The sequence below is a fragment of the Trichomycterus rosablanca genome, chromosome 13, assembly GCF_030014385.1.
Source record: "Trichomycterus rosablanca isolate fTriRos1 chromosome 13, fTriRos1.hap1, whole genome shotgun sequence".
NCBI classification, from domain to species: domain Eukaryota; kingdom Metazoa; phylum Chordata; class Actinopteri; order Siluriformes; family Trichomycteridae; genus Trichomycterus; species Trichomycterus rosablanca.
Window position 1 is genome coordinate 1,147,387 of NC_086000.1, and position 27,998 is coordinate 1,175,384.

Sequence of the window (27,998 nt, forward strand, 5' to 3'; positions counted from 1 at the left end):
CCCATTCTAACACAAAATAATACACAAAGAACAAGGAAGATAAAATCATCCTACAGCATCCATTCTGTTCCTGACTCCAGCTCTAAAGAACAGAAAGAAAGACAAAAAAGTCAGGGGAGACAGACAGAAAAGACAAAGGGGGAGACAGACAGACACAGACAGAAAGAAAGAAAGAAAAGACAGACAGAAAAAAGAGGGGAGACAGACAGAAAAAACGAAAGAAGAGACAGACAGAAAAGATGGGGTTAGAAAAGTTAGACAGAAAAAAGAAAAAAGAAAAGTTAGACAGAAAAAAAAACAGGGGGAGACAGACAAACAGACAGACAGAAAGAACAAACAGAAATGACAGAGGGGAGACAGACAGACAGACAAAATGAAAGAAGAGACAGACAGAAAAGATGATGGAGACAGGCAGACAGACAGAAAGAAAAGACAGACAGAAAAGATGGGGGAGACAAACAAAAGGAAGAAAGAAAAGACAGACAGACAGATGGAAAGACAGAAAAGACGGGGCAGACAGACAGACAGAAAGAAAGAACAAACAGACAGACAGAAATGGCAGACAGAAATGACAAAGGGGAGACAGACAGACAGAATAAGACACAGAAAGACGGGGGAGACAGACAGACAGACAAAAAAAAGAAAGGACAGACAGAAAGAAAAGAGACAGAAAAGATGAGGGAGACAGACAGGAAAGATGGGGAAGACAGAAAAAAAAAGACAGACAGAAAAGACAAAGGGGGAGACAGACAGACAGAGAGAAAGACAGACAGACAGACAGACAGAAAAGATAGGCAGAACAGACAGACAGAAAGAAAGTGTCTGGCTTTATTAGTGCTGTTGGGGGAACGGGCACAAATTCTCATAGACACACTCCAGACAGAGTTTCCATAGTTTTAGAATGGAATTTAACAAGCAGATCAGGTGTCCACATACTTCTGGACAGACTGTAGGAAGAAATGAAACCGGAGCCGTTGCTGTTTGCTGTGTGAGATTTATTAATCATTTGAAGAGCAAAAATAAATGGACACCACGTCAAACTAGTTCTACTTCACCACGTCATGCAGCTCCACCTCACAGACCCCCCGTGTACCAGGGTACGAGAGGAGGAGGAGGAGACTGATCTGGGTCCATATCTGAGGACGTTCCTTCAGGAGATGATCTGCGTCTCCCGGTCGGTTACGTGCCGTCCTCCTCCGAGGAGCCCGGCTTGTGCTGCCTGGGATCCAGATGGACGTCGCGGACGGCCAGGACTCGCGTCAGCATGCTGTCCAGTACGCCGCCCTCTAGGGGCCGATCGGAAAACCACACGTCGCTGCCGGGCTGGAACGAGCTCTCGGGCTGCAGGTAGAAAACATCCGGGCGCTCCTTCACCGAGTCGGGACTGTTAACGTGACGAGAGAGACACAAACGATTAGGTACGTGAATTGAGGGTGGTGCCCGGGTGGCGTGGTGGTTTAACACACTGGCACACTAGCGTGGGGCATTCGGAATGGCGGGTTTGAACCTCAGCAGAGCCGCCGACAGAGGGACTGAAGGTGGGGGGCGGTCACATAGAGCTTAGCGTAGCTCTCTGTGTGAGATCCCGACACCACTTGCGGGTGATAAGAAGTGGCCCAGATTGCAGCACCAAGTTTACAGTGGGGAACCGGATATGACTAAATTATAAGATAAAAGGGGGCCACATACGTATGACAAGTTAAGACACTAAAGGATTCCCAAACTAGGTGGAGCTTTGGGCTATCAATCAATCGAAAGGTTGAGGGTTTGAATCTCAGCTCTGCCGCACAGCCACTGTCGGGCCCCTGAGCAAGGCCCTTAAGACTTTGCGCTCACGGCTTCTCACCATTTGGACAGGTAGAACTCGTACAGCCGGACCGGACAGCGCCGGGGGTCCTCGGTGTTCTCGGGCATCTCGGAACCCTCGGTGTTCTCCTCCGCTTCGTCCCGCTTCCTCTTCCCAAGCATCGCTGGAACACACATGATACAGGTTCCGATTCATCCCAAACAAAGCCCCTGGAGTACAACACACTACACTACACAGGACCAGTGGTAACTCCAGGTACTTTTATCTCCTCACCTCTCCTCTGCTCCTGATGTTTGGCGCTGAAGGCGAGCCTGAGGTAGGACAGCTCGCCCAGCTTGGTGCTCCTGGAGGAGCGGCTGATGCAGGAGAAGGAGAGCTGCTGGTGCTGCTCCACCGTCCTCAGGTTCAGGTGCTTCACGCCGAAGAGGAGCAGCGTGTTGAGGAGCACCGGAGGAGAGAGAGCGCCCAGCTGCTTACACTCCCACAGGAAACACTCCTCGACACGGGACTGAGCGAAGCCTGGACACACACACACACACACACACACACACACACACACACACACAAAGATTCTAATTTAAATCATAAATGATGGAACTTCTTCAGGTTGAAATCACAATCGGATCTGAATGATGTGGATGTTTTGCATCACGTCACAGTATTTATGGGTTTTAACCCTTTGATGCACAACCTGGGTCAAAAGTGACCCAACTGAGTTTTTATTTTCTATATCTTTGCAATAAATTTATTTTGTCATTCAAGCTTCCATGAATTCCCCAATTAACTTGTTTTTGATCATCACAAATCCTTATTTCAGTTTTATATTTTTTACTTTATTAATAAAAATCATTTTTGTATCACTACCCTTCTAATGCACAACATGGGTCAAAAATGACCTTTATGTATTTACTATGGAATTTGACAGAAACTACTGACATTTGTAAGTGTTTGTAGTCAAAAACATATTTACTGATCATTTGAAAGACAACCAAAGATTAGGCTCTTGAATCTTGAATATATCCAATACTATTTGCTTGCTAGCTGTTTACATATTCTAGTATAGATAGCTTTTATTAGCTAAGACAGCAAATACATGAATAACTGACAAATGTGCATATGAAAATATTCTTGAATGGATGAATATGGGTCATTTTCCACCCATGTTGTGCATTAGAAGGGGTTTGCTTAGCTTGTGCATCAAAGGGTTAAACGCTATTCCGTCTGCTTATTTTATTTTGTCTTTATATTTTAAGTCCATTTTACATTTTCACTGTAATTTCTATGCCTTTCCCACCCCGTCCCAACCTTTCCGACACCGAGGTTCACGTGAAAGCGTTACCGGCTGGAGTGAGGGTTCGCTCCCAGTCTCTGATCAGCCGCGTGATGTCCGTCGCGAAGCGATTAAACGGAGGATCCATGAAGATGTTCTCCGCCCGTCCCTTTTGGAGAAGGTGCTGTCCAGATCAAAGGAAAACACAACACAAAAGAAATAAAGCTAAGCGTCGAAGACGAGAGGAGCTTTAACGTGAAACTGAAGTAAACCAGAAGGAAAGAAATGGGTCACGACCTTCATATACCAACGGTTATTGATACTGAACCCTAAATCTAAGCGTTAATAAAGAACAATAACAGAATATTAAAAAGTATTAACTATTAAACAGTTGTTCTTCTCATTTAAAGCAAAAATGAAGAGTAGAATGGTAATGAATTAAATGATTTTTGGAATTGATGACAGTCCACAGTTCTAATAAACACAATCCTGATTCCTAACGTTGATTATTTTGATGGTTCGTTTGCTATTCTGGCTATTTAGAAACAAAAACTGATGTCACACTGCGGCACTGACCACACCGATGTCCTAGTGTCCGTTTATTTATTTTAACATTCATTCTGGTTCAGAGAACAAACACATTTAAGCAAAGTCATAATAAATAGTCGACATTTGTCACTAGGATAAATTTGCTCCATCTCTTTCTGCATTTAGTCATATCCAATTCCTGAGTGTGAATCCGGTGCTGCTTGCACGACCCCTGATCTGATCAAGGAGAGCCGGATCGCCACACCACCACACTAGGCTCCATGTGACCCCGCCCTCCCTTACCACTCATGCAGAAGGCAAACCCTGTCCAACCCTCCCTCCCTCAAACACAGCGGATTGCGTTTGGTTGGTATGCCACCGTGCTGGACCAACGTGCCACCCAAGCGCCCCCCAGCATGAATCAGCACCACTAAACTTCTAAACTCCAGGAAGCGGGCGAGATGAACACATCATACCTGCTGAATACCCAGGCACAGGTAGTAGACGCTGTCGGGTGCGTACGTCTGGCCGTTCGGCCTCCGAACTTCGCCGACGAAATGGCACAGAGCGTCGCCGAGCTCTTCAGAGCTGCAGTTCAACACGTTCTCCTTCACACTGAGAGAACTCGCTGGAAAAAACAAACAAAAGAACGAGAGCACACGTCAGGTCACTAGATGGCCAAAAGTATGTGGACACCCCTGCTAAGCATTAACATGGATGAGTCGGATCGCAATATTTGAAGGGACGTCCTACATTAGTGTTTGGCTTTAGGAATGCTAACTGAATAGGCACAAATTCCCACAGACACACTCCAAAGTCTTGTAGAAAGCATTCTCAGAAGTGTGACGGCTGATATAGCTGAATGAAAGACGTGAAATGGGACGTCCAACAAGCTCACGGTCAAGCGTCCACATACTTTTGGCCATATATTGCGAGTGTCTGGATACTTCAGGGGAGTTTTACTATAAATAGAGTAACGCAAATATAATACAGATCAAAATAGTATCAAGTTTAACGTATAAAGAAATAAAATGAGCCGAAAGCCCAATGGAAGATGATCTACCCAGCAGCTCCAAACAAGCAGGTTCTAACAAACTGCCCACGGTTATCATTTAAACTGCACTTATATTCACAGCATGTCCACCACTGACAGTTGAGCTGTTTCTCTATCAAAAAGCGACACGGAGAACCGAGACGCCGTTTCACAATCCACAGAAAGATAAGCACTTTGTCCGGAGACTGTTGCTTAGCAACATCGGTTAGCGACGGCATCCGCGTGACGGACAGCTCGGCCCACCGGGTGCCGCGCATGAACAGCACATGATAATAGCGACGGCGAGGAGGAGGAGGAGGAGGTACATGTGGGTGAAGCTCACCGTCGGCCTGCTGAGATCTCCAGCGCACCCAGCCGGACCAGGCCTTCACTCCGTACGTGTGGTGCAGCCTGGAACCGGGCGGAGAGGCAACCACGCCGCTCGCCGCGTCCGTCACCGAGCGCCTCTGCGCGACACAAGAGACACAATGGATCAGTTGTGCATACAGAAACATCCAGAGTTCCCTTGTGTATGCGGTTTGAGTATTTTAATACGAACAGTATTGATCCATCGTGGATAAAAAGAATAAAAGTAAGACTACGCAGAGTAAATAAAACAAACTTTAATAATTAGGTGCTACAACAGAATGTTAACACTAAGGGAACCTAAGTTGGGCTATCGAGCAGGAGGGTGTGTCTGTGTGAGGAAGGTCGAACAGGTTCCTGCTTGCTGCAACATTGGCGGCCTCTGCTGGCCGGTCGAGGCGCTGCACACAGACGGTGAATAACGGAGAGCAGTGCATTTACATTTTCGGCATTTAGCGGACTATTTTATTCAAAGCAACTTACATTATACAGTCTAAGCAATTGTGGGTTAAGGGCCTTGCTTAAGGGCCCAACAGTGGCAACCTCGCAACTTTCAGCTAACTAGTTCAGTACTACAACTGCCCAGTGCATGACTGGGCAGAATGGGGGGTCTGAACCAAAGAGGAAGTTACGGTTGGGGGAACTGGATATAACACGATTGGAAGGAAAGGGAGAAAAAGCAAAATAGGACGTGATCACAAATCTACCGAACTGGGCTGTGTAAAGGACGTCGGATTCCAAACTGTCTCTTTATGGACCTCTCGTTGTGTACGAAACGGCCAAGATTATAATCATTTAATATTATAGAATTAATTTTATACACTCGTTAGGAACGTGTGTGGCTGAAATACCTGAACTCGCTATTTAGAGGGGGTGTCTACATACTTTTGGCCCTAGTTCAATCTCTGTCTGATACGTTCAGCACTGAATTACGTTCTGAAATGATTACTACTGTGGGAGAAATTGCGGCCTCTAATGGCCAGTCGAGGTACTGCACTGTGATTATGAAAAACGGAGAGCAGTGCGTGACTCTGATTCCTGTGTAAAGCCGCCTCGTGCAGGTAAAAAGAAGTGGTGTGTGTTAGGTACGGCCATCCTCAGAGTGATATATCTGGGGAACCGGGTACGACCAAGTCGGGAGGGAAAAAAAACATCAAAAACTTTTTATAAAGTTAATCAGATTTATTCTCGTCACATCAAAGCGACTCTGAAAGACGATGGAGGATATGGACAGGGTTAGATTTACACATCTGTACAATACGATGCTTTAACAACATACAGTATGTCTGCATGCACACCACAAGTGGGCCACTCCCACCTTAGACGTAGCCAATCATGCCTGAATGTTAACGTGAAAGAATCATGAGTGGTCTCGGATCTTTGGCCCCCATAAAAATGATACTTAAGTGCAGCCAAATGTCAGGGGTCCAATTTTGTTCCATAGTCACGTAAGGGCCTAACAGAAACATCATAACGAGCATCGTCTCAGTAACGGCGCCGCCAGCGCCGCTTTCTTTTACGTCTGGGTTCTTCTGGAGGAGCTTCTTCTGGAGGAGCTTCTTCTGGAGGAGCTTCTCCAGCTCCAGCTCCGTCACCGTGACCGTCATCACCGTCGTCCTCAGACTGACCCGAACCTTTCACCTTCCTCTTCCTTTTCCTAGACTGTAAGGTGTTATGGATGTAATTTTTGACGTCCGTCCAGGTTCTCGACTTCAGAGCGTCCGGCTCAGAGTTGACGCACTTCAGGCAGTCCATTTTACCCGGGACCTTCCTGAGGGTCAGGAACCTTCCCAGCTGTCTCCTGATCGCCTGTTGTTCTTCTTTCTCCCATTTTTTCCTTCTGCATTTCGATGCGTCAACATGCGTCCCAGGACCTAAAACACAGAGGAAGGGTTAGTGGAACCACTGGGGGTGGGCACTTGGTAAAACTGCTACTCTTTGGGTGTTTTTTTCCACTGCACCCTTCTATTTTGTCACCTTGCGAGGAACTGGGGGTCAAGAGTGAGGGGCAATAACAGCGACTGCATTCTCACAGTGTGCCCACAAGAACTAAGAGTGCATCGTCTGAAAATGCACCCTTTCCCCTCTCAGACATAGCCAACCATGTCTGTGCAGATGCCCAACCAGCCAATAGAACCAATGAGATTTGAACCCTGGATGTCAGCGCAAGTGGGCTGGCTTACTTCACCCCTGCGCTACCCAAGCCAATGTAGTGGAGCCAGATTGGTGTACCATTTTGTTCCACTTTGCAAGTTCCAAAAGTACCAGTGCAGTGGAAAGACCGCCAAGTTGCTTCTACGAATTCTTCGAAACGTACCCACGCTAGTCCCTCCTGCACCAGAGTCAAGTTGATTCCTCTCGTATGCGGGTGTTTCTTGGTCCTTTGAAAGCAACCGGTTGCAGATTTCAGCCAACTGAAAGTGATTTTGACGGAGAGTTTGTTCGTACTCGGGGACGCCAACCAGTTTCGCAACCTGCTGCATTTCGCAGTCATCGAGGCTTAGAATTTGGAAAACCGTTGCTATGGGTTTTAGCATTTGCTCATGTAGAGATGTGAGACTGGTGGCACCACAGCTTTGGGCAGAGGTTCTCAGCCAGTCGCGCGCTCTCACACGAGTAGAAGCTGCTATTGGAGGAAACAGGTAAGGGTTGTCTGGAGGAACCCCGACATCCTTGCGATATCTGATGAGGACGTCCACCGACGCCACCATCCTTTCGGTGAGCAGCAACGGGATCAGACTTCCATCTTTGCCAGTGAAGTCAATTCTGAATAATGCGCTGCTAAGACTCTGTTCCAACTGGCTTAGGGCTTCACGACTGCTTCCGTCGCAGCGTTCCTTGGTCTCGTAATCTTTAAGGAGCATTCTATAAACCAAACTCTTCCTTCCTTTGTTAAACAGAGTGATTTTAGCAAGAAGGCTTTCGCGTAGCCTCTTCCATGCACTAGGCTTCGCATTAGGGCTCTCCAGCAGTTCCACTTTGGCTCCATCTTCAGTACTTGTAAGAAAGTTCTCTAGTTTGATGATGTCTTGCGTCAGACTTTTGATATCCACCTTGGTCCCTGCGGAAGCTCTCGTGGCGCTTGTACGTGAGGTCACGTAAGGGAACCACTCAGTTTCAAGCCGCTTGATGAAGTTCCTGGTTTGAGCTCTGGCCTCAGCTCCAATATCAACATCCGCCAGGGCAATTTCAGCAGCGTTCTTCAAGGAACATCCCAGCTTCAAGGTCGTCTTTGTTCGAAACAGGTATATGCTGGGATTGAAACCGCAGACCTTTTTCGCAGCCTCCAGCGACAAATCAAACCTGCATTCAGTGCAAACCTGCTGAAGATCTTGAACCCCCTGATCCAATTCTTTCACGACAAGCATGAATCGACCGAGCTCTCGCATCTTCTGCGATATGTATTCATGCTGGACGGTTTCATGATGGTCCTTTTTAAAAAGGCTGCACCCAAATTTGCAGATCAGGGCATCGTTCCTCACGTGTTCCGAGATGTCGTCGTCTATCATTTGAGAAACGATACTTCTGCAGTCCTCTGGAAGACAGTCGAGAGATGCCAGGTCCTCTGACTCGGCTCCCTCATGAGGCGACTTATCGTTACCATCTTGCTTGTCGTTTTGCATCTTGCATACCTGTTCATGCCGGAACAAGTTCCTCTCAGAGTAAAAACCCAGGCAATGAGGGCAGGCCTGAAAGGCAGACGACTCTGCCTCCTTGACTCGCCGCCTTCTCAGCACGATTTCCCCATCACCATTCTTTAGAACTTCAAGGTTATGCAGGTAGTTACCTTTGTTACAGATCTTCCTGAGCAAGAGAGTCCTGGCTTTGGAGCATTTTGGGAAGCTGATGGCATGTGCGACATCCTGTTCGTCTGCATGGTTGCTTGACAAGTGCCGTGCCATTTTAATAAAGGGTTTTTTGCAGTAGACGCAAAACTGCTGTTTCCCATTTTTGACCATCCTCGACCTTGCCACCTTTGGCTTGGGCAAGGGCTTATCGCTCGACCACAGTGACGAACCAAATTTCGTATTGACTTTGACGTTTGTCCAAAGGCGCTCCTCTAGCGTTCCTCTAGAACTCACAGATGGCTCTTCAGCTTTATGGTCACTCGATGATTCTTCATTCATCTTGCTTGGTTCCTGTGGTTCCATTGAGACGTCGTAGCTCTGGTCGCATTCCTCATCAGCCATTCTGTTACCGTCTTCTTTAAGACTGGGTTTACAGAGGTTTAGACTTTCTAGTGAGGCAGGCACTCCTTTAGGAGTCAGAGTATATTCCGTGGTTATTGCTTCTGCCGTCGGCTTTGGGGTTCCCACGCAACCTTCTGTGTCAGTTCCATCGGGGATGTCCAGTAGTGACCAGTTGCATTGAGGAATCCAGTTTGTCTTCAACAGCTCGATAAATTCTCTAACTTCCGCAGCAGCCTCGACTTCACCAGCCAGTAATCTCTCTTCGTTAAGGATTTTAGCGGCTTGCCTCAAAGAATAGCCGATCTTCGCCAGCAAAGAAGGTGCAGCGTGTTCGGTAGGCGAGTCGTCCAGGCCACAAATCTTCTTGGCGCCATCAAGAGCCAGATCGAACCTGGACGGTGTGCAGAGGTGATGCAGATACTCAACTCTGCTGTCCAGTTCCTTCACAACGAGCACAAACCTTCCTAGCTGCCTCATCTTCTGCGCTATGTACACGTGATGCTTCTTATCAGAGCCGTGCTTCGGGACGAGCCCTTCGCCAAACTTGCAAATCAGAGCATCTCCTCGTATGTGGCGCATGACGACGTCCTGCCTCATGCCGCTCAGAATTTCCTCGCAGGCTCCCGGGTGATCGGTCTGCAACGGAGGCAGCTCGGACGATCCAGCCAGAACTCTTCCTTCGATGGAAACCAAATCGCCGTACTTCCTCCCGTTGCAAATTCTCTCGTGTTTCCCGAGTTCATGCCGGAAATAGAAAGCCAGACAGTACGGACAGGGGACGTATTCGCTCGCGGAGCAATCCGGAGAGGACCGTCGGTAAGTGATCAGCTCTCCGCGGCCGCTTTTGAGAACCTGGACGTTGTGCCGATAGTTCCCTTTCTTGCGGAGCAGCTCGAGGAGGAGTCGCCGTCGTTTGGATCCCTTCAGGAAACCCACGGCGTGCGCCACGTCCGCTTGGTCCGCGTGCTTCTGCTCTAAATGCCGGGCGATTTTAATATAGGGTTTTTGACAGTAGAGGCAGAACTGCTTTTTCTTCCAATCCCTCCCACTAGTCTTCGCCTTGTTCACATTTATTTCTTGGCAAGGCGTCGACCTTGGACCTGACGGGGAATGCTTTACACCGGCCTCCGTGTCAGACAGATAATTCGCGTTATGGTCAAACGCCGGACTTGTGTGGTCTTTTGTGACGGGCCAGACTGAACTGTCATCTGTGTCGCCGCTACAACAGGACTGGTTATCGTCCATTAGATCATCATCAGGCTCGTCCAGACTGGGTTCCCACATTTCACTGCCCTCCACACCGAGGCTGGACCTCACAGCCTGTGAATCCGGGCCGACGGGAACGTTTTTCTTCAGCGTTTCTTCATAAAGTCCATCAGATACCACGTGGAACTGATTTTTATGAGCGTCTATAATATTCTCATCAGCGTCCTGCTCTTCTACTTTAATAATCTTCAAATCTTCAATAAGAGGCGCCTGGTTAGGACAGAAACACGGATATTACGAACTTAAAGAACCCAAACGACAGAAGATTTGTACATGTATTTATTTTAAATGCGTACGGTAGCGTGAAAAAGTAATCGCCCCCTTTCCGTTCGCCTCCGTCATCGCATGTGTGTCACACTGAATGATTTCAGGTCATTCATCAGAACATGACGTTACACCAGAATGGGATCAAAAAAAGGATTTATTTCATTTCACACAGTTAAGTGAGCTTTCAGGCGACACAAAGGGACACAAAGGCAGAAACTCAGTAAAAAAAAAGAACTTCTCCGAACAACAGCGAGAGCCACATGGAGAAAAAATGAAACAGGGATTACTTTTTCACACTACTGTACATCATATCTAATGAACATTTTATCAAATATTGAAGCGTTTCATGTGGGCACGACTACACTACATGGCCAAAAGTATGTGGACAGCTCCCCACACTTTATACACCTGCCAGCGAAAGCGGTGGCAGGCTGAAACACCAGAACTTAATAATTAGCAGGGGTGTCCACATATTTGTAGCTATACGGTGTACAGGAGATGGAATATTTATAATTTCAATGCTGGAATTGAGCAATTTGGCATTAAACTGGAGTCTGATTGTAGAAATCAAGCACTAATGAGCAGGAAATATGAAATAAAAATATAATTTTGTGAAAATAAAATCCGCTTCTAATAAACAAAAACATACATGCCGGTTCAGGAAGTATAGTAAATATAAGTGAATCTTACCGTGGTCAGATTACGAGTCCCTCCGGGAGGCCAGCGTGACGATCACCGCCAAGCGTTTGTGTCAAGCGTTCGGTAAAATGACTCCTACTCATCTAATCCTTCATTATTTTAGTCTTAAAGTTAGTGGCAAATCAAGGAATTATGGGGGACAATGGGGGGCAGGTCACTGTCCACAGTCGAGCAGGCTTCACATCTACATTCCAGGCATTTAGCAGATGCCTTGTGACTGAACACAATGCAAGCAACTGAAAAGCTAAGGGCCCAGACACCCGGAGAAGATGCAGTGCAGTACGAGGGGCAACCACTAAGCCTACACTACAGAGATGTAAAGCTGGCTCGAATGTGGACAGTGTGAAGCCGTATCTGGCAGCTTCTGATTCATAGCACGTGTGTTCGTGATTCTTGGATTAGATCTAACAATCCAAACAAACGTCTATTCACCACATAGGTGGAAATATGTGTATTATTTTAAATAATTTATAGCAACGTGGCATTGAAAGACGCAAAATGTCTTTTAAGAGCGCTACAGTGTGCCACCTACAGGCCAGGCTTGGTATTACTGAAAGATGAAGCCTGTTTAAAACAGGACTTTCAAGAACTGTTCTTAAGATATTTTACTGTTTATTGCACACACACACACACACCCACCCGCCCCAACACTGAAATGAAATGTACGCCCTTTACGACATAATCAATAACCAACAATACTTAAAAAAGATCCAGAGCGTCAGTCTGCACCCTGATAAAATTAGATTTGGATACACAGCACAGCTATTTAAACTACAAAACACAAAGTGTGTGTGTGTGTGTGTGTGTGTGAGAAAGAGAGAGAGTTGCTTAAATGATCGAGCAGTTGCCGGGTGTATATTATTGATCAGAAGGAAAAGTCGGTTAAATACAGCGCTGTGGAAAAGTAATTGCCCCCCTCTCTGATTTGTTTGTGGTTCGGTGGAGTCCTAGAAGAACTCTTCGGTTGCTGAAGTCCTTACTGTTCGGTAGCCTGAAATCATTCAGTGTGACAAACACGCACCAACAGAGAAACCAGAACAATTTCAAACACCCCCCCCCCCCCCCCCACCATCATCTACACTACATGGTCAAAAGTATTGGGACGCCCCTTCTAATTACTGAATTCGTTATAAGGTGTAATAAATCAATTCTATTAAGCTTATACGCTTCCAACTTTGCATCAACAGTTTAGGGAATACAGCCCTGACCTCAGCCCCACTCTTTTGACTAAAAGGGCACAAATTCCCACAGTCTTGTGAGAAGCCTTCTCAGAGGAGCGCCGGCTGTCCTAGCTGGAAAGATCACAGCTCACTGTCAGGCGTCCGAATTCCGTTGGTGCCGTCCCAGGTGGTTGCTAGTGTGTTGCTAAATGGTTGTTCGGTGGTGGCTTAGATACTTTTAGGTGGTTGCAAGGTTGTTTCTAGGGTTTGATCACATTTTCCTAACAAGCTCACGGTCAGGCGTCCGAATACTTTTGGCCGTACAGTGTAGGTACGTGCTGTGCCAGAGAGAAGCTATTTTAGCGAGAGAAGCTATTTTTGGAGCAGAAATTCCCCAATATCAGACTTATTTGTCCTCCAATTTCCAAAAACACACACCCACCCGCCCACCCGCCGCCGAGAGAAAGAATGAGAACCGCGGAGGGTGAGAGTGAGTCAGACTTTCTCCTCCGCGAACCCGACAAAGATCAAAGCTCTTTTATTATAATATAATAAAACTATTCGATCTTTTTAAACCCCGTTCCCGCGTGATCGTACCTTCCGTCCTCGCTTGCGTCGTTTCAGCGGCGCTTTCTGCTCCCTCGGTGCTTCGTGATCGTGTGACTCTGTCGGATGTAAGAAGACAAGAATGTCATTTAAGCTGACCCTCGTCCGTCTGTGGGTAGTTCGAGTTCGAATCAGCGCCTTGACCGGACAGCAGGAGGCGCTGTTAATGCAGCCAATCGTATCTGTGTAGGCACGGCTGAGATTCGAACCCTGGATCACAGCGATAGCGACTCCCCAGTTCCCAAATACTTAAATCAGAACCTTTTCTGTTTCTATTCACTGTTTTATCCTGGTCAGGGTCACAGCGGGTCCAGTTTCACCTGGACACGATGTGCGCGGTCAGAAATACCCCGGACAGGGCGCAGATCCAGGGCGATTCGTACTTACCGAGAGAAATGTCCTTTTCCAGATCGAGCAGGCTGGACGTGGACGTTTTCAGACCACCCTTACGTCCCTCGGACTCGGGCGTGGGGACCGGCGGCTTGGCGTCCGCCCGACTTAAGGGTGTAGACGTGGCCTCCGATTCTAGACCGCCGCTGTAGGTCCTGCCTTGGTCTGGACACACCAAAACGTTTAATTAACATAAAATAATCGTAATTAATCCCGAATGTACCCGATTAATCGTTCTCACGTCCGTTTACCTTCATGAGACGCGGGCCTGCGTTTGCTCTTTTCCACGTCCTCTTTCTCCACCGAGCTTCGTGAGGGAACGTCGTCTTTCACGGCAGCCGCTTGGGCCTCCTGGGAAGCCGAGACGACCACGGGCACGGGTATCTAAAGCCAAAATCAATATATGAGATGGCGACCCAGGTGGTTTCTAGGGTGTTGCTAGGTGTTTGATATGGTAGGATGGTCGCAAAGGTGTTTCGTGGTTGCAGGGCTGTTGCTAGGGTTAGATGACACTCTCACTGAACATTTTGGAGTTAGCAGGGTGTCGTTATTAAGGTAGACCAAGGGCTTGAAGACTTACGGGCAGAGGGAGTCCCAGCGGCACCGGTGTGTACTGGGTGTATAAGTGCACAGGCACCGGAATGAAGACGGGTGTAGGGACGGGGATGGGCACCGGCACCAGCTTCACTCTGTCTCCGTTTTCATCAATCACTGTGAAGGAAAGAGAAGTATTTCAGGCGGTTGCTAGGGTGTCGCTAAACAGCTGCTACAGTATTTAAGTCAGTAAACAAGGTGTCAGTAATGCTCGGTTCACACTACACGATTTTTGCCCTGATTTTCGCTCGGCGCTTGATTTTCCGGGTCGGGAGCAACTCGGCGTTCGATCGGCGATCAAAACTCGGCTCTCGGTCGCCAAGTGTGAACTATCCAACAACTCGACCCGAGCGCTCGGCGACCGGATCGAGTTTTCTAGCACGTCAGATATCTGATCTCAGACGGGAATGAGTGACATGTCGAACAGCCAATGAGAACGCAGGATACGGCGTGAGGGGAAACGCAGGAGAGGACGGGGGACAGGGGCTTAATTAATATAGTTTATATCAGGATACACCGGCACACACGCGTTTTACAGTATTTCTGATTTGATCGTCCTCTACAAAACATAACACCCACGCTGCATTGCAAAATTATTAATTAACCTCCAACTTACTATAGAGGAATCCATACTGTTTGTGTTGCCAAATCCACTCAGATTCATTTATTTTTGCAGGAGATTCAGTCGTGTAGAGTGAACTGTACAGCGACCTGACGACTTGGAAAGTCGTGTAGTGTGAACTTGGCATCAGTGTCTATGGTATTTAAGGTGGTTGTTAGGATGTTGCGTTAAGTGTGTCGCAAGGTTGCTGCTACTCTAGGAGATTCAGGGCGAGGAGGATGAGGGTGAATCATGTGAACCACTAAAGCGAAGAATCTAAACCTACCAGTTTCTCCCAGGGGTTTTGAAGACTCAAGCTGGCACTGGGTGAGCTGCTCTTCAGTGATGGGTCTGCACATGATGGCTTTATTCTTCATCATCCGCCTCTGCTGAGCGTCAGAGTTCACGGCCGCGTCGGTCTGTGTGCTCGCCTAAGACATATACGTCAAATTTATCATCAATAATCAACAACTTGAGATACACGGCACAGCTATTTAAACTGGGTTTGCTTGCGCCACCTGGGTGTGGGTGGGGGTGGTGCAGGCGGCAGGGAAATCACGACAGATAACGGGACATGACTAGATTAGGAGGTGTGGCGTTTACTGTGTGTACTCACGTCGTCGTTGATTTTGGAGCTGGCGTCCGAGGTAGGAAGAGCTCCTGTGAAGAACACGGACCAGGTTAGATCTTCTAAACCCGAAACGGATACGCTGTAGGGCCGAAAGTATGCGGACACCCCGACTAATGATTAAGCTCGGGCGTTTTCATCGATGAGATCAAAACGTATGACCTTCTTCCGAGCTAAAAGGGCACAAATTCCCACACGCAAGTGGATGCACGGATACGCAACGCGGTCACCCCGGGGCGTCTACGTTCTCGTGGCCGTACAGCTTGCAGCATGTTGGCAGACGAACGAGAAGCGGCGTTACCTGTGATAGCGGTGTTACCAGCCAGCGCCGATGCCAGAGACACCACGCCACCTATGATGGGCATGTCTTTACACAGAGAGGTGGCAGCCGACGTTATACCTGCATTCAGGTAAAAACAGTAATAAAACCATGTTGTACAGCACTTTAAAAAATGATCAGCATTATAAAATAAGTTTTTGTTTGGGCGGGCGTTACCGTTGGTGCTCGGCTGATGGTGGACCACGTTCTTGGCGCAGAACTGCAGTAAACAGGGCAGGTTACAGAAGTGGCGGACCGTCCCGTCCCACCTCAGGCTCTCCTTGAGCGCCCCTTGGTTCTTACAGCCGTGGCACTTCGCCATCTGACGACAGAAATACAAGAAATTAACTCGTAACGTCTCCAAAGAATCCACTCAAGTTCTCGGAACTGGTTCTCGAGGCGCATGGATACGATCCCATTACACCACCGATTACGTTAAGTCTAGAAAGTAGATCCGGTCAACAGTTACGCAACGTTTAACTTTATGCAAATTAGGACTGAAGCGATGTGGCGACGACCAATAGAAATTGAGCATCGAGACGAGCGGGACAGACGTCCACCAGACGCTGAGAGTAGATATCCCATGGTGCCTTTTGTTTTTCTGTAGACCCGTTTATGTTTACAGTGGGAGTCTAGTGGGTAGAGCTCTGGGCTATCAACTGTGGGCTAGCCACTGTTGGGCCCTTGAGCAAGGCCCTTAACCCTCTCTGCTCCAGAGGGCGCCATACGATGTCTGACCCTGCTCTCTGACCCCGGCGTTCTAGTTCACTCGAGTCGGATCACGTGACCAATTAAGAGCATAAAGGAAAGGATCGTGGCGGGTCAGGTTCGAGAGATCGGATCGCCGAGATTCGAACCCGAAGGCTGAATCATAAAGCCTTCTGGATGTGTAACCATAGCAACCAGAGCGGGAACACAAAGCGAAGAGAGCGAGGGTACGAGATACCTCGTAGAAGAGCACGGTGTGGAGTGACATGCACTCCTGGCTGCAGAACTCCTCCAGCTTCCCCCCGAAGTGGTTCTGGAGGGTGCGGTGGGTGACGTTGCAGCAGTAGGCGCAGACCCTGCACTGACCGCCGTGCTTTTTGGTGTAGTTGTGCTTGTAGAGCAGTTTGCAGCCTGTCGGGGGGGAGAAAAAGAGAAGTGATGGGAGAGGTGAAGGTTTGTGTTTAACGATCTTATAGAACATCAATATATAAACATATAGATGGAATCTGGAGGCAACAAACTATGCAAGGAAATAATGATGGGCAAACAGAACATCTGGAAGTGAACAGAACGTCTGAAAAGAGACTGAAAATCCAAAAGCAAACAGAACATCTGGAAACAAACAGAACATCTGGAAGTGAATAGAACATCTGGAAGCAAATACAACGTCCGGAAGTAAACAGTACATCTGAAAAGAAATAGAACATCTGGAGACAAACAGAACAACAGAAAGCGAACAGAACGTCTGGAAGCAAATAGAACATCTGGAAGCGAACAGAACATCTGACACCAATCAGAAAATCTGAAAAGAAACAGAACATCTGGAAGAGAACAGAACATCTGGAAGCAAACAGAACATCTGAAAAGAAACAAAACATCTGGAAGCGAACAGAACGTCTGGAGACAAACAGAACATCTGGAAGTGAACAGTACATCTGGAAGCAAACAGAACATCTGGAAACAAACAGAATATCTGGAAGTGAATAGAACATCTGGAAGCAAATACAACGTCCGGAAGTAAACAGAACATCTGAAAAGAAATAGAACATCTGGAGACAAACAGAACAACAGAAAGCGAACAGAACATCTGACACCAATCAGAAAATCTGAAAAGAAAAAGAACATCTGGAAGAGAACAGAACATCTGAAAAGAACTAGAACATCTAAAAAAAGAACAGAACATCTGGAAGCAAACAGAACATCTGAAAAGAAACAAAACATCTGGAAGCGAACAGAACGTCTGGAGACAAACAGAACATCTATAAAGAAACAAAACATCTGGAAGCGAACAGAACTAAAAGCAAACAGAACATCTGAAAAAACACAGAACATCTGGAAGAGAACAGAACATCTAAAAAAGAAACAGAACATCTGGAAGCAAACAAAGTCTGAAAGCAAACAAAACATCATCTGAAAGTGAACAGAACATCTGGAAGCGAACAGAACATCTGGAAGCGAACAGAACATCTGGAAGTGAACAGTACATCTGGAAGCAAACAGAACATCTGGAAACAAACAGAATATCTGGAAGTGAATAGAACATCTGGAAGCAAATACAACGTCCGGAAGTAAACAGAAAATCTGAAAAGAAATAGAACATCTGGAAGAGAACAGTACATCTGAAAAGAAACAAAACATCTGGAAGCGAACAGAACGTCTGGAGACAAACAGAACATCTGGAAGCGAACAGAACTCCTAAAAGCAAACAGAACATCTGAAAAAACACAGAACATCTGGAAGAGAACAGAACATCTAAAAAAGAAACAGAACATCTGGAAGCAAACAAAGTCTGAAAGCAAACAAAACATCATCTGAAAGTGAACAGAACATCTGGAAGCGAACAGAACATCTGGAAGTGAACAGAACATCTGGAAGTGAACAGTACATCTGGAAGTGAACAGTACATCTGGAAGCAAACAGAACATCTGGAAACAAACAGAATATCTGGAAGTGAATAGAACATCTGGAAGCAAATACAACGTCCGGAAGTAAACAGAAAATCTGAAAAGAAACAGAACATCTGGAAGAGAACAGTACATCTGAAAAGAAACAAAACATCTGGAAGCGAACAGAACGTCTGGAGACAAACAGAACATCTGGAAGCGAACAGAACTCCTAAAAGCAAACAGAACATCTGAAAAAACACAGAACATCTGGAAGAGAACAGAACATCTAAAAAAGAAACAGAACATCTGGAAGCAAACAAAGTCTGAAAGCAAACAAAACATCATCTGAAAGTGAACAGAACATCTGGAAGCGAACAGAACATCTGGAAGCGAACAGAACATCTGGAAGTGAACAGTACATCTGGAAGCAAACAGAACATCTGGAAACAAACAGAATATCTGGAAGTGAATAGAACATCTGGAAGCAAATACAACGTCCGGAAGTAAACAGAAAATCTGAAAAGAAATAGAACATCTGGAAGAGAACAGTACATCTGAAAAGAAACAAAACATCTGGAAGCGAACAGAACGTCTGGAGACAAACAGAACATCTGGAAGCGAACAGAACTCCTAAAAGCAAACAGAACATCTGAAAAAACACAGAACATCTGGAAGAGAACAGAACATCTAAAAAAGAAACAGAACATCTGGAAGCAAACAAAGTCTGAAAGCAAACAAAACATCATCTGAAAGTGAACAGAACATCTGGAAGCGAACAGAACATCTGGAAGTGAACAGAACATCTGGAAGTGAACAGTACATCTGGAAGCAAACAGAACATCTGGAAACAAACAGAATATCTGGAAGCGAACAGAACATCTGGAAGTGAACAGAACATCTGGAAGTGAACAGTACATCTGGAAGCAAACAGAACATCTGGAAACAAACAGAATATCTGGAAGTGAATAGAACATCTGGAAGCAAATACAACGTCCGGAAGTAAACAGAAAATCTGAAAAGAAACAGAACATCTGGAAGAGAACAGTACATCTGAAAAGAAACAAAACATCTGGAAGCGAACAGAACGTCTGGAGACAAACAGAACATCTGGAAGCGAACAGAACTCCTAAAAGCAAACAGAACATCTGAAAAAACACAGAACATCTGGAAGAGAACAGAACATCTAAAAAAGAAACAGAACATCTGGAAGCAAACAAAGTCTGAAAGCAAACAAAACATCATCTGAAAGTGAACAGAACATCTGGAAGCGAACAGAACATCTGGAAGTGAACAGTACATCTGGAAGCAAACAGAACATCTGGAAACAAACAGAATATCTGGAAGTGAATAGAACATCTGGAAGTAAATACAACGTCCGGAAGTAAACAGAAAATCTGAAAAGAAACAGAACTCCTAAAAGCAAACAGAACATCTGAAAAAACACAGAACATCTGGAAGCAAACAAAACATCTGAAAGTGAACAGAACATCTGGAAGCGAACAGAACATCTGGAAGCGAACAGAACAGTGCTGACCTTCACAGCAGAAGTTGAGCGGCTTCCTGTCGTACACCACCACGTCCTTGACCACCTTCTCCTCCCTGCAGTACTCGCACGCCGCCTTCACCTCCTTTTCCCTCTTGTAGGCGTCGCAACACAGTCGCGAGCAGAAAACGCCGGCGTGGTTCTGAGGGACACAAACCCGCCGTTACCTTCACGCCCCGCACGTCACACGCACCACCCACACCGGGGACCATACACTGGGACCATCCCACCCACCACCCACACCGGGGACCATCCCACCCACCACCTCACCTTCAGCTGGAGCAGCTCGGGTTTGGAGCAGAACTGCTTCTGGCACTGTTTGCAGCTCAGTCTGACGGACTCGTGAGAGCTGGACGGGCGGGGCGTGGGCGTGGGCGCGGGCGCGGGCGGCTGGGTGGAGTGTCGATGCGAGGCGAACAGCTGAGCAGACGAAGGATGCGGCGCCGGATTGGGGGCGGCGTGGGACGCTCCGTTCATCTGGGCGGATCTCTGCACCCTCTCCTGTAAAGGTACGAACACACTCACGTTCATCATGCGCCTCCGAATCGGGGCAACAGTTCTGTACTGATCACGTCAGGGGTGAATTACCTGGAATTTGGCAACACACTCGTAGGTGCAGAAGTTGCGTATGGATCCGTCGGGCATCGCCAGGTGATACTGGGGTACGGCTAACTTTTGGCAGTTTGTGCAGGGGAACGAAGCACCTGTGTCGAAAGGAACATAAATCATTCAGGACCCTCGTTAGGTTGGTAGCACTCGCTGAAAGATGCTCCAGTGATAAAACCGTTAGCCTGAAACGTACCTGAGAGCGTGCAGGAGGCCTGGCTGTTAGCTACACATCTGGCCGAGCAGAAGAACTCGATGACCCCCTGCGCATTGGTCCCTTCCAACATCTGGTCTATAGCTTTGAGATCCTGACAGCTGGGGCATTGAACCCGCTTCCCACTCTTCTACAGCACCAACAAAAGAAAGAAAGTAAGTCAGAACAGAACGTCTTAAAGCAAACAGAACATCCGGAAGCAAACAGAACATCTGAAAAGAAACAGAACATCTGGAAGCAAACAGAACTGAATAAGAACAGAACTAAATAAGAACAGAACAGAACAAGAACAGAACTAAATAAGAACAGAACAGAACAAGAACAGAACAAGAACTGAACAGTATAAGAACAGAACAGAATAAGAACTGAACAGTATAAGAACAGAACAGAACAAGAACAGAACAAGAACAGAACAAGAACTGAACAGTATAAGAACAGAACAGAACAAGAACAGAACAAGAACAGAACAAGAATAAGAACAAAACTGAATAAGAACAGAACTAAATAAGAACAGAACAGAATAAGAACTGAACAGAATAAGAACTGAACAGAATAAGAACTGAACAGAATAAGAACAGAACAGAATAAGAACTGAACAGAACAAGAACAGAACAAGAACTGAACAGTATAAGAACAGAACAGAATAAGAACTGAACAGTATAAGAACAGAACAGAACAGAACAGAACTAAATTAGAACAGAACAGAATAAGAACAGAACGTACCTGTATAAGAACAGAACAGAACAGAATAGAACAGAATAAGAACAGAACAGAACAGAATAAGAACAGAACAGAACAGAATAGAACAGAATAAGAACAGAACAGAACAGAACAGAATAAGAACAGAACAGAATAAGAACAGAACAGAACAGAATAAGAACAGAACAGAATAAGAACTGAACACAACAGAATAAGAACAGAACAGAACAGAATAAGAACAGAACAGAATAAGAACTGAACAGAACAGAATAAGAACAGAACAGAATAAGAACAGAACAGAATAAGAACTGAACAGAATAAGAACTGAACAGAATAAGAACTGAACAGAATAAGAACTGAACAGAACAAGAACTGAACAGAATGAGAACAGAACTGAATTAGAACAGAACAGAACAGAACGTACCTGTATAAGAACAGAACAGAACAGAACGTACCTGTATAAGAACAAAACAGAACAGAAAAGAACAGAACAGAACAGAACAGAACGTACCTGTATAAGAACAGAACAGAACAGAACGTACCTGTATAAGAACAGAACAGAAAAGAACAGAACAGAACAGAACAGAACGTACCTGTATAAGAACAGAACAGAACAGAACGTACCTGTATAAGAACAGAACAGAACAGAACAGAACGTACCTGTTTGTAGGCGTTGATGCACGCGGGGCTGCAGAACTTCTTGATGGCGTCGTCCACCTGAACCAGGTGATAGTTCCCCGTCACCGTGCAGTTACTGCAGCTCTCACAGCAGCTCATGGAGATCCGCTTGGAGGAGCGGAAGCGCAGGAAACAGTCGTCGCTGCAGAGACGGTGCACCACGCCCTGGTGATTCACCTCGTGCAGAATCTACCACAGGAGAGTCATATAAAAGAACGCTCGCTTCTTTATATATTTATTTATTATCAGATAACCAGGTCCTGTGGAAATAACAGGGTCATGTGATCACGTTTTTCACTGCAGAGAAAGCCATCCAAAATATCTGTACCTCTTTGGGACTCCTGCACATGGAGCATCTGACCACGTCCTTGGATAAGCCTTCCACTCTGGACTTGTAGATGCTCAGACACGACAAGCTGCAGAACTCCTTCAGGGTGTTGGAGGAGTCGATGGGAACGGTGATCAGGTCCTTCAGGTTTGCGATCGCCCTAAAAACGAGAATAAAACAAACACACACACAAATAAATAAATAAATAAAACAATTTGAGATTTTACTCTAAACACACTTTAATAATTATAATTTGTTAATATATTAAATTACACCCAAAAAGCAAAATTAGTGTATATGTAACACAGCAGTCGGAAGCTTTCATTTCAATACGTGAACATTCTGAGTAACAGGACACGACGCTTGGTGGCACTCGGGGACCGGCGCTACCGACCGGTCCGGCGATCAGACAGACACAATGGCCGTGTCTAAGGGAGGAAAGGTGGGGAATTTATCTGGGACTGATCTGAGCGCCGGTATAGCCTGACGGGCGATGATCCAGCAACTGGGTTCTGGTTAGAGGGGGAACGCGAGGCCAGAAAGAAAGTGGTGCAAGCAGCAGTGGAGGATAGGGACTTGGATATGACAAAATTTTATGAAAATTCCAAGTAATAAAGCCTAGGTTTCCTTGGCTTAAAATTCTAACTTAATTACAAACACCCGTTTACCCTACAGCAATTTATCCCCACCCGTTTACCCTACAGCCTTACATCTTAAGTGCTGGAATCAGGGTGCGCCCCAGGGTCCGTCTATCAGAGATCGGGTCAGTACGGAGGACCTTCCTCGAACCGTCCTCATTGCTTCTATTCTAGTTTTGATATTTTATAAACAAAACGAAACCCTCCTTACTTGAGGCACAGGTGGCAGGTTTTCCTGGGCACCACGATGGGCGCCGGGGGCAGCGTGAAGCCCGTGAGACACACGGTGGAGCAGAAGAGCTGATTGGAGCCTTTCTTCTGGAACGCCGTCTGACCCTTCTGCAGGACCTTGGAGCAGCCCGAGCAGCAGATGCGCACCATCTGAGCGGCCGGCGCCGGAAGCTGGGGTTGGGTCTGAGGATGGATCTGGGGTTTGGGCGAGGGCTGGAGGGAAGGTTGGGGTGGACGCTGGAGCAGCGCTTGCTGAGCGGGCTGAAGCTGGGTTTGAAACTGGGCCTGGAGCTGGGTTTGGAGGCGAGCCTGGAGCTGCGCCTGGAGCTGAAGCTGAGGCTGGAGCTGGCTCTGAAGCTGCGCCTGGAGCTGGGCTTGAAGATGCGGTTGAAGCTGGGCCAGGGTCTTGGGTTGGAGCTGGAGGTGAGCGTGAAACTGAGGCGGCATCTGGGCCTGCAGGACTATAGGGGTTCTGATGACCGACGCCGGCTGGGTTATGGTGGCAAACTGAGGTGCCTGAGGGGCAACAGGAGCAGCTGTGAAGGGAAAAAAAGGTTCATAAGTCCCCCGTTCAAGGGAGCAGATCTTCCTAAAGCTTTACCTCATCTGGAGGAAGCACGTGCTAGCCATCGCCTTTTACATTAGTAACCGTAATAACAGGAGCAACTCAGTGGGAACCGTACCAGAGATGGCTTCGCTGTTCCCTCGGACGGAGAAGACGGAGCTGATCCTCAGTTCATCTGGAGGAGCCGACTGGAACAGATACAGAACACACGTTATATACACCGATCAGCCATAACATTAAAACCACCTCACTGTCCATGTTATCAGCTCCACTTACCATACAGAAGCACTTTGTAGTTCTACAATTACTGACTGTAGTGCATCTGTTTCTCTGCATGCTTTGTTACCCCCTTTCATGCTGTTCTTCAATGTTCAGGACCCCCACAGAGCAGGTATTATTTAGGTGGTGGATGATTCTCAGCACTGCAGTGACACTGACATGGTGCTGGTGTGTTAGTGTGTGTTGTGCTGGTATGATTGGTTTAGACACAGCAGCGCTGCTGGAGTTTTTAAACACCGTGTCCACTCACTGTCCACTCTATTAGACACTCCTACCTAGTCGGTCCACCTTGTAGATGTAAAGTCAGAGACGATCGCTCATCTATTGCTGCTGTTTGAGTCGCTCATCTTCTAGACCTTCATCAGTGGTCACGGGACGCTGCCCACGGGGCGCTGTCGGCTGGATATATTTGGTCGGTGGACGATTCTCGGTCCAGCAGTGACAGTGAGGTGTTTAAAAACTCCAGCAGCGCTGCTGTGTCTGATCCACTCATACCAGCACAACACACACTAACACACCACCACCATGTCAGTGTCACTGCAGTGCTGAGAATCATCCACCACCTAAATAATACCTGCTCTGTGGTGGTCCTGTGGGGGTCCTGACCATTGAAGAACAGCATGAAAGGGGGTAACAAAGCATGCAGAGAAACAGACGGACTACAGTCAGTAATTGTAGAACTACAAAGTGCTTCTATATGGTAAGTGGAGCTGATAAAATGGACAGTGAGTGTAGAAACAAGGAGGTGGTTTTAATCTTATGGCTGTAAAATTCTATAAACAAACATAACACGCCAAGTGACAAACGTCAAAAGTAAACACACCCTTTCTGATCTCCTCATTAAACAAGGTTTTCCAACATATATAACCCCTGACCTCCACTTTCCACAATCGACCCAGACTGTCTGATCAGCTCCCTCTCACCTCCTGATCTCCGTTCTCCAGCTCCTCTTTAACCCGGCTGCTGTCCGACTGGCCGGAGCTGAGCAGAGCTTTATCGTAGCCCTCGTCTATAGGCTCGTCCTTAATGTTTATTAAAGGTGAAGCCGGTCTCTCCTCTCGACCTCCTCCGGCCGGGTCCTGCGACGGTGCCTGACGAGGTCGAACAAATTATTAACCACAACAGAGACGTGCGTGTCCACTACTGACGGTCAGTTACTGCTTAAATGAATTGGAATAATGGCTGGAATAGCGTGTTGCTTCTGTAGAACTTACACTGGCAGCGGTTTTGGATGTTCCTTCACCCGTCTGAGATCGTGGCACATTTTTATCTGCAACACACCACAAAACATGAACACAATACAGAAACACACACAATGAACACACGTGTGTAGCCATTAAAGAGCAGCAAAACCTCCTTACCTGCGTCTTTCCCGCCGGATCTCTCGTCTTTCGGAGTGGAACTGGTCTCCATATCGCACTCTTCTTCATCCGCCCCGAAAACAGGAAGTCCGTCCAGCTCGTCCTCTTCCATCGGTCTGTCAGACGCTGCAAATTCGGCACCTGTACAAATCAGATCGGACGAGGACACGCTGGGGGTCAAGGGCCGAAGGGTCACGTTAATTCATGTCCTTAAGACAAAATATCGTAAAATCGACCAATCACATCGTCCCTCTAAGCGGATGGGCTTTGTTAACTTTATGACGAGTGCCGCCCGCTGTGCCGGCTGCAATAATATCTGTCAATATATTGTCAGGTGTTTTGAACTGGTTCGTTCCAGTTCTCACTTTGGGGGTGGTGACCGTTCCTCTGTCCAGCATGACCGAGCCCCTGTGCGAATTTGGTGTAGACCAGCAAACACTGAAGACCTCAGGGATGAACTGTAATGTCGACTGAGTACCCAGTCGTTCAATTAATCATCAAATGCTCTCAAAGCATTCCCATAAAAAGTGGACACTGACAAAAAGTTAATAGATGCCAATGGTTTCAGATTGGATTGTGCGAGAAACTCATGGTCTGGCGTCCACATATTTTTGATCATGGTACTTATATTTTTGAACAAAATGGTATATTTTAGAACAACCGGCAACGTTTGAGGTAATAACCGTGTAATAAATGCTGCATAATTACACGATTATAACATAAACGAAGCTCATGCAGACGTGATGAGGACCGCGGTACTTACACATTCGACCCCGAGTTTGAGAGACGTGTGGAATATTAAATCCATGAATAATAAAAGTCAGAAACGTAGGTCTGTCTAGTTTACGATTTAATTTAGGCGTAGATAAACTCTGATGAATAAGGACCGCCACGGTGACGCCGCGTTTTTACCTGATGGCTGCTTCGGCTGTCTGGGACCTCCCTCGTCGGCAAAGCTGATGGTCTGAAAGGGAACAGAAAAGAGATCCGTGAGCACTGATGTTCCACACGGAGAGGACCCGGACCGCCCCACATGGGGATCGAACCCAGGACCTTCTTGCTACCTGCCATGCCGCCCGTCTTGTGTAAGAATTTCCTTCCTTGGTGTATTTGAGGCATTCTATCACTCGCTCTATCGAGATATGAGTTTGACAGATTTTGTTAGTTCGATTTCGAGTCTGTTTTACAGTCGTAAAGCTTGCTTGACAGTGGACAGCATCACACATGTTCCAGCGGCTTCTAATTCCCATTTCTCGGTGAACAGTGTCACCCACGTTCCAGCCTCTGTTAACTCTCTATTTCTGTTTATTCACTGAATTTCCATTGCTGGGTTTCGGCCGTCCATCCAATCGCGTCGGTCGGTGTGGACGCCCAGCCGGCCGATAGCACCACCGAGATTCCAACCTTGACCGATCCACCTCAAACCTTACATTTTATCTGAAGCCAAGATAACCGAACTGAAATATCGTACTAATAATATTAACGATCGCCTTACAATACATTGACAGATATTATTGCAGCCGGCACAGCGGGCGGAACTCGCCATAAAGTTAACAAAGCCCACTAATTTAGAGGGACGATGTGATTGGTCAATTTTACTGTCATTCCGTTGAATCACCAACAATCTCTTGTGAACCAACAAATTATATTAAATTAGGTCTTAATTAGTAAATATTTAAATCGTTTTTATTTTAATCACTGACATAATTCAGCTGTATGGATTAAAAATAAGAATTCTGTCTTCACTGAACAGTTATGACAATAGAATTCACATCATTATTGTCTGATAATTCTCCAAAATGAGTATAATGAGCAGTTTTTATTATTATTTATTAATATTAATATTTATTATGGTTTAGAAAACACTGTGGGCCCCCAAAACACCACCACAGACCCCCAGAACACGCTGTTCTTACCTGTGCATCATTTCCTATCGTGTTTAATACACAAATACACTTACAATAAGCAATTTCTTCATCATTTGGACATAAATTAAACACTAATTTTTTAAAAATCACACCTACCAGTTATATTAGCATCCCTCTATGTAGCATTTATGGCTAGCGGTTAACAAGCTAGCAGACAAACTCAGTAGTCAAAAGCAAACAGCTGTTTTTGACAAAACTTCCAAATAACCTCGCAAATATATGCACCGGTTCTTATTAACTTCTGGAAATCATAAAATTCGAGTCCGAAACTGAAAATAATTAATATTCATAAGGTGTTTAGCTTCATCGCCAGCTCACACCAAGCATCAGGAGAGCCTTTGCACACCCGTATTCTGAGTCGACTCGCCTCACTGCGCTTTGATTGGTCAATTAAAGGTCCATAGAAAACTCTAGCGAATCACAATACCTCAACAGAAGGTTAAGCCAATCGTGGAGAAGAAGGCGGGACTTGACGGAAAACAGGTAGGACAAAAAAACGCGCCTTTAAAAGCCTCAAATCGCATTCTGGAGGTCTCTATTCTTCTTAAGACTGACCGTCTGGTTCGTTCTTACCTCCCTCATTAAGGCTTTTCTTGCACCGATGTCCAGT

At 46.4% G+C, this 27,998-nt stretch overlaps 1 protein-coding gene across 3 annotated transcripts; it reads right to left on the minus strand.

The window, feature by feature from the left end:
• Window positions 1-974: 974 nt before the first annotated feature.
• On the minus strand, window positions 975-27,998 carry si:ch211-266o15.1 (zinc finger MYM-type protein 4). Of its 3 annotated transcripts, none has more exons than XM_063008037.1 (28): window positions 27,962-27,998; window positions 26,373-26,424; window positions 25,461-25,601; window positions 25,314-25,369; window positions 25,023-25,190; window positions 23,939-24,008; window positions 23,236-23,791; window positions 22,387-22,546; window positions 22,041-22,247; window positions 20,664-20,811; window positions 20,450-20,565; window positions 20,132-20,362; window positions 19,853-20,003; window positions 16,671-16,843; window positions 15,902-16,046; window positions 15,707-15,805; window positions 15,394-15,437; window positions 15,064-15,208; window positions 14,163-14,293; window positions 13,834-13,966; window positions 13,580-13,747; window positions 13,184-13,251; window positions 4,982-5,105; window positions 4,082-4,233; window positions 3,147-3,261; window positions 2,081-2,326; window positions 1,847-1,970; window positions 975-1,384 (listed from the first exon to the last, which is right to left on the minus strand). In XM_063008037.1, exons 1-28 carry the CDS (start codon window positions 27,968-27,970, stop codon window positions 1,180-1,182), a joined length of 4,137 nt encoding a protein of 1,378 aa, XP_062864107.1. In that variant the 5' UTR covers window positions 27,971-27,998; the 3' UTR covers window positions 975-1,179. The 3 variants fall into 3 exon arrangements, with proteins under 3 accessions (XP_062864107.1, XP_062864108.1, XP_062864109.1); XM_063008038.1 differs by lacking the exon at window positions 27,962-27,998 and adding an exon at window positions 27,485-27,643; XM_063008039.1 differs by lacking the exon at window positions 26,373-26,424 and having other exon boundaries at window positions 27,962-27,969.

Excerpts from the sequence above, each read along its gene's own strand:
- si:ch211-266o15.1 (XM_063008037.1), bottom strand. Across the intron at positions 23,792-23,938 it reads GAACAGCGAAGCCATCTCTG|CTGCTCCTGTTGCCCCTCAG; the intron begins GTACGGTTCCCA and ends TTCCCTTCACAG. Across the intron at positions 13,967-14,162 it reads CGCTGGGACTCCCTCTGCCC|ATACCCGTGCCCGTGGTCGT; the intron begins GTAAGTCTTCAA and ends TTTTGGCTTTAG.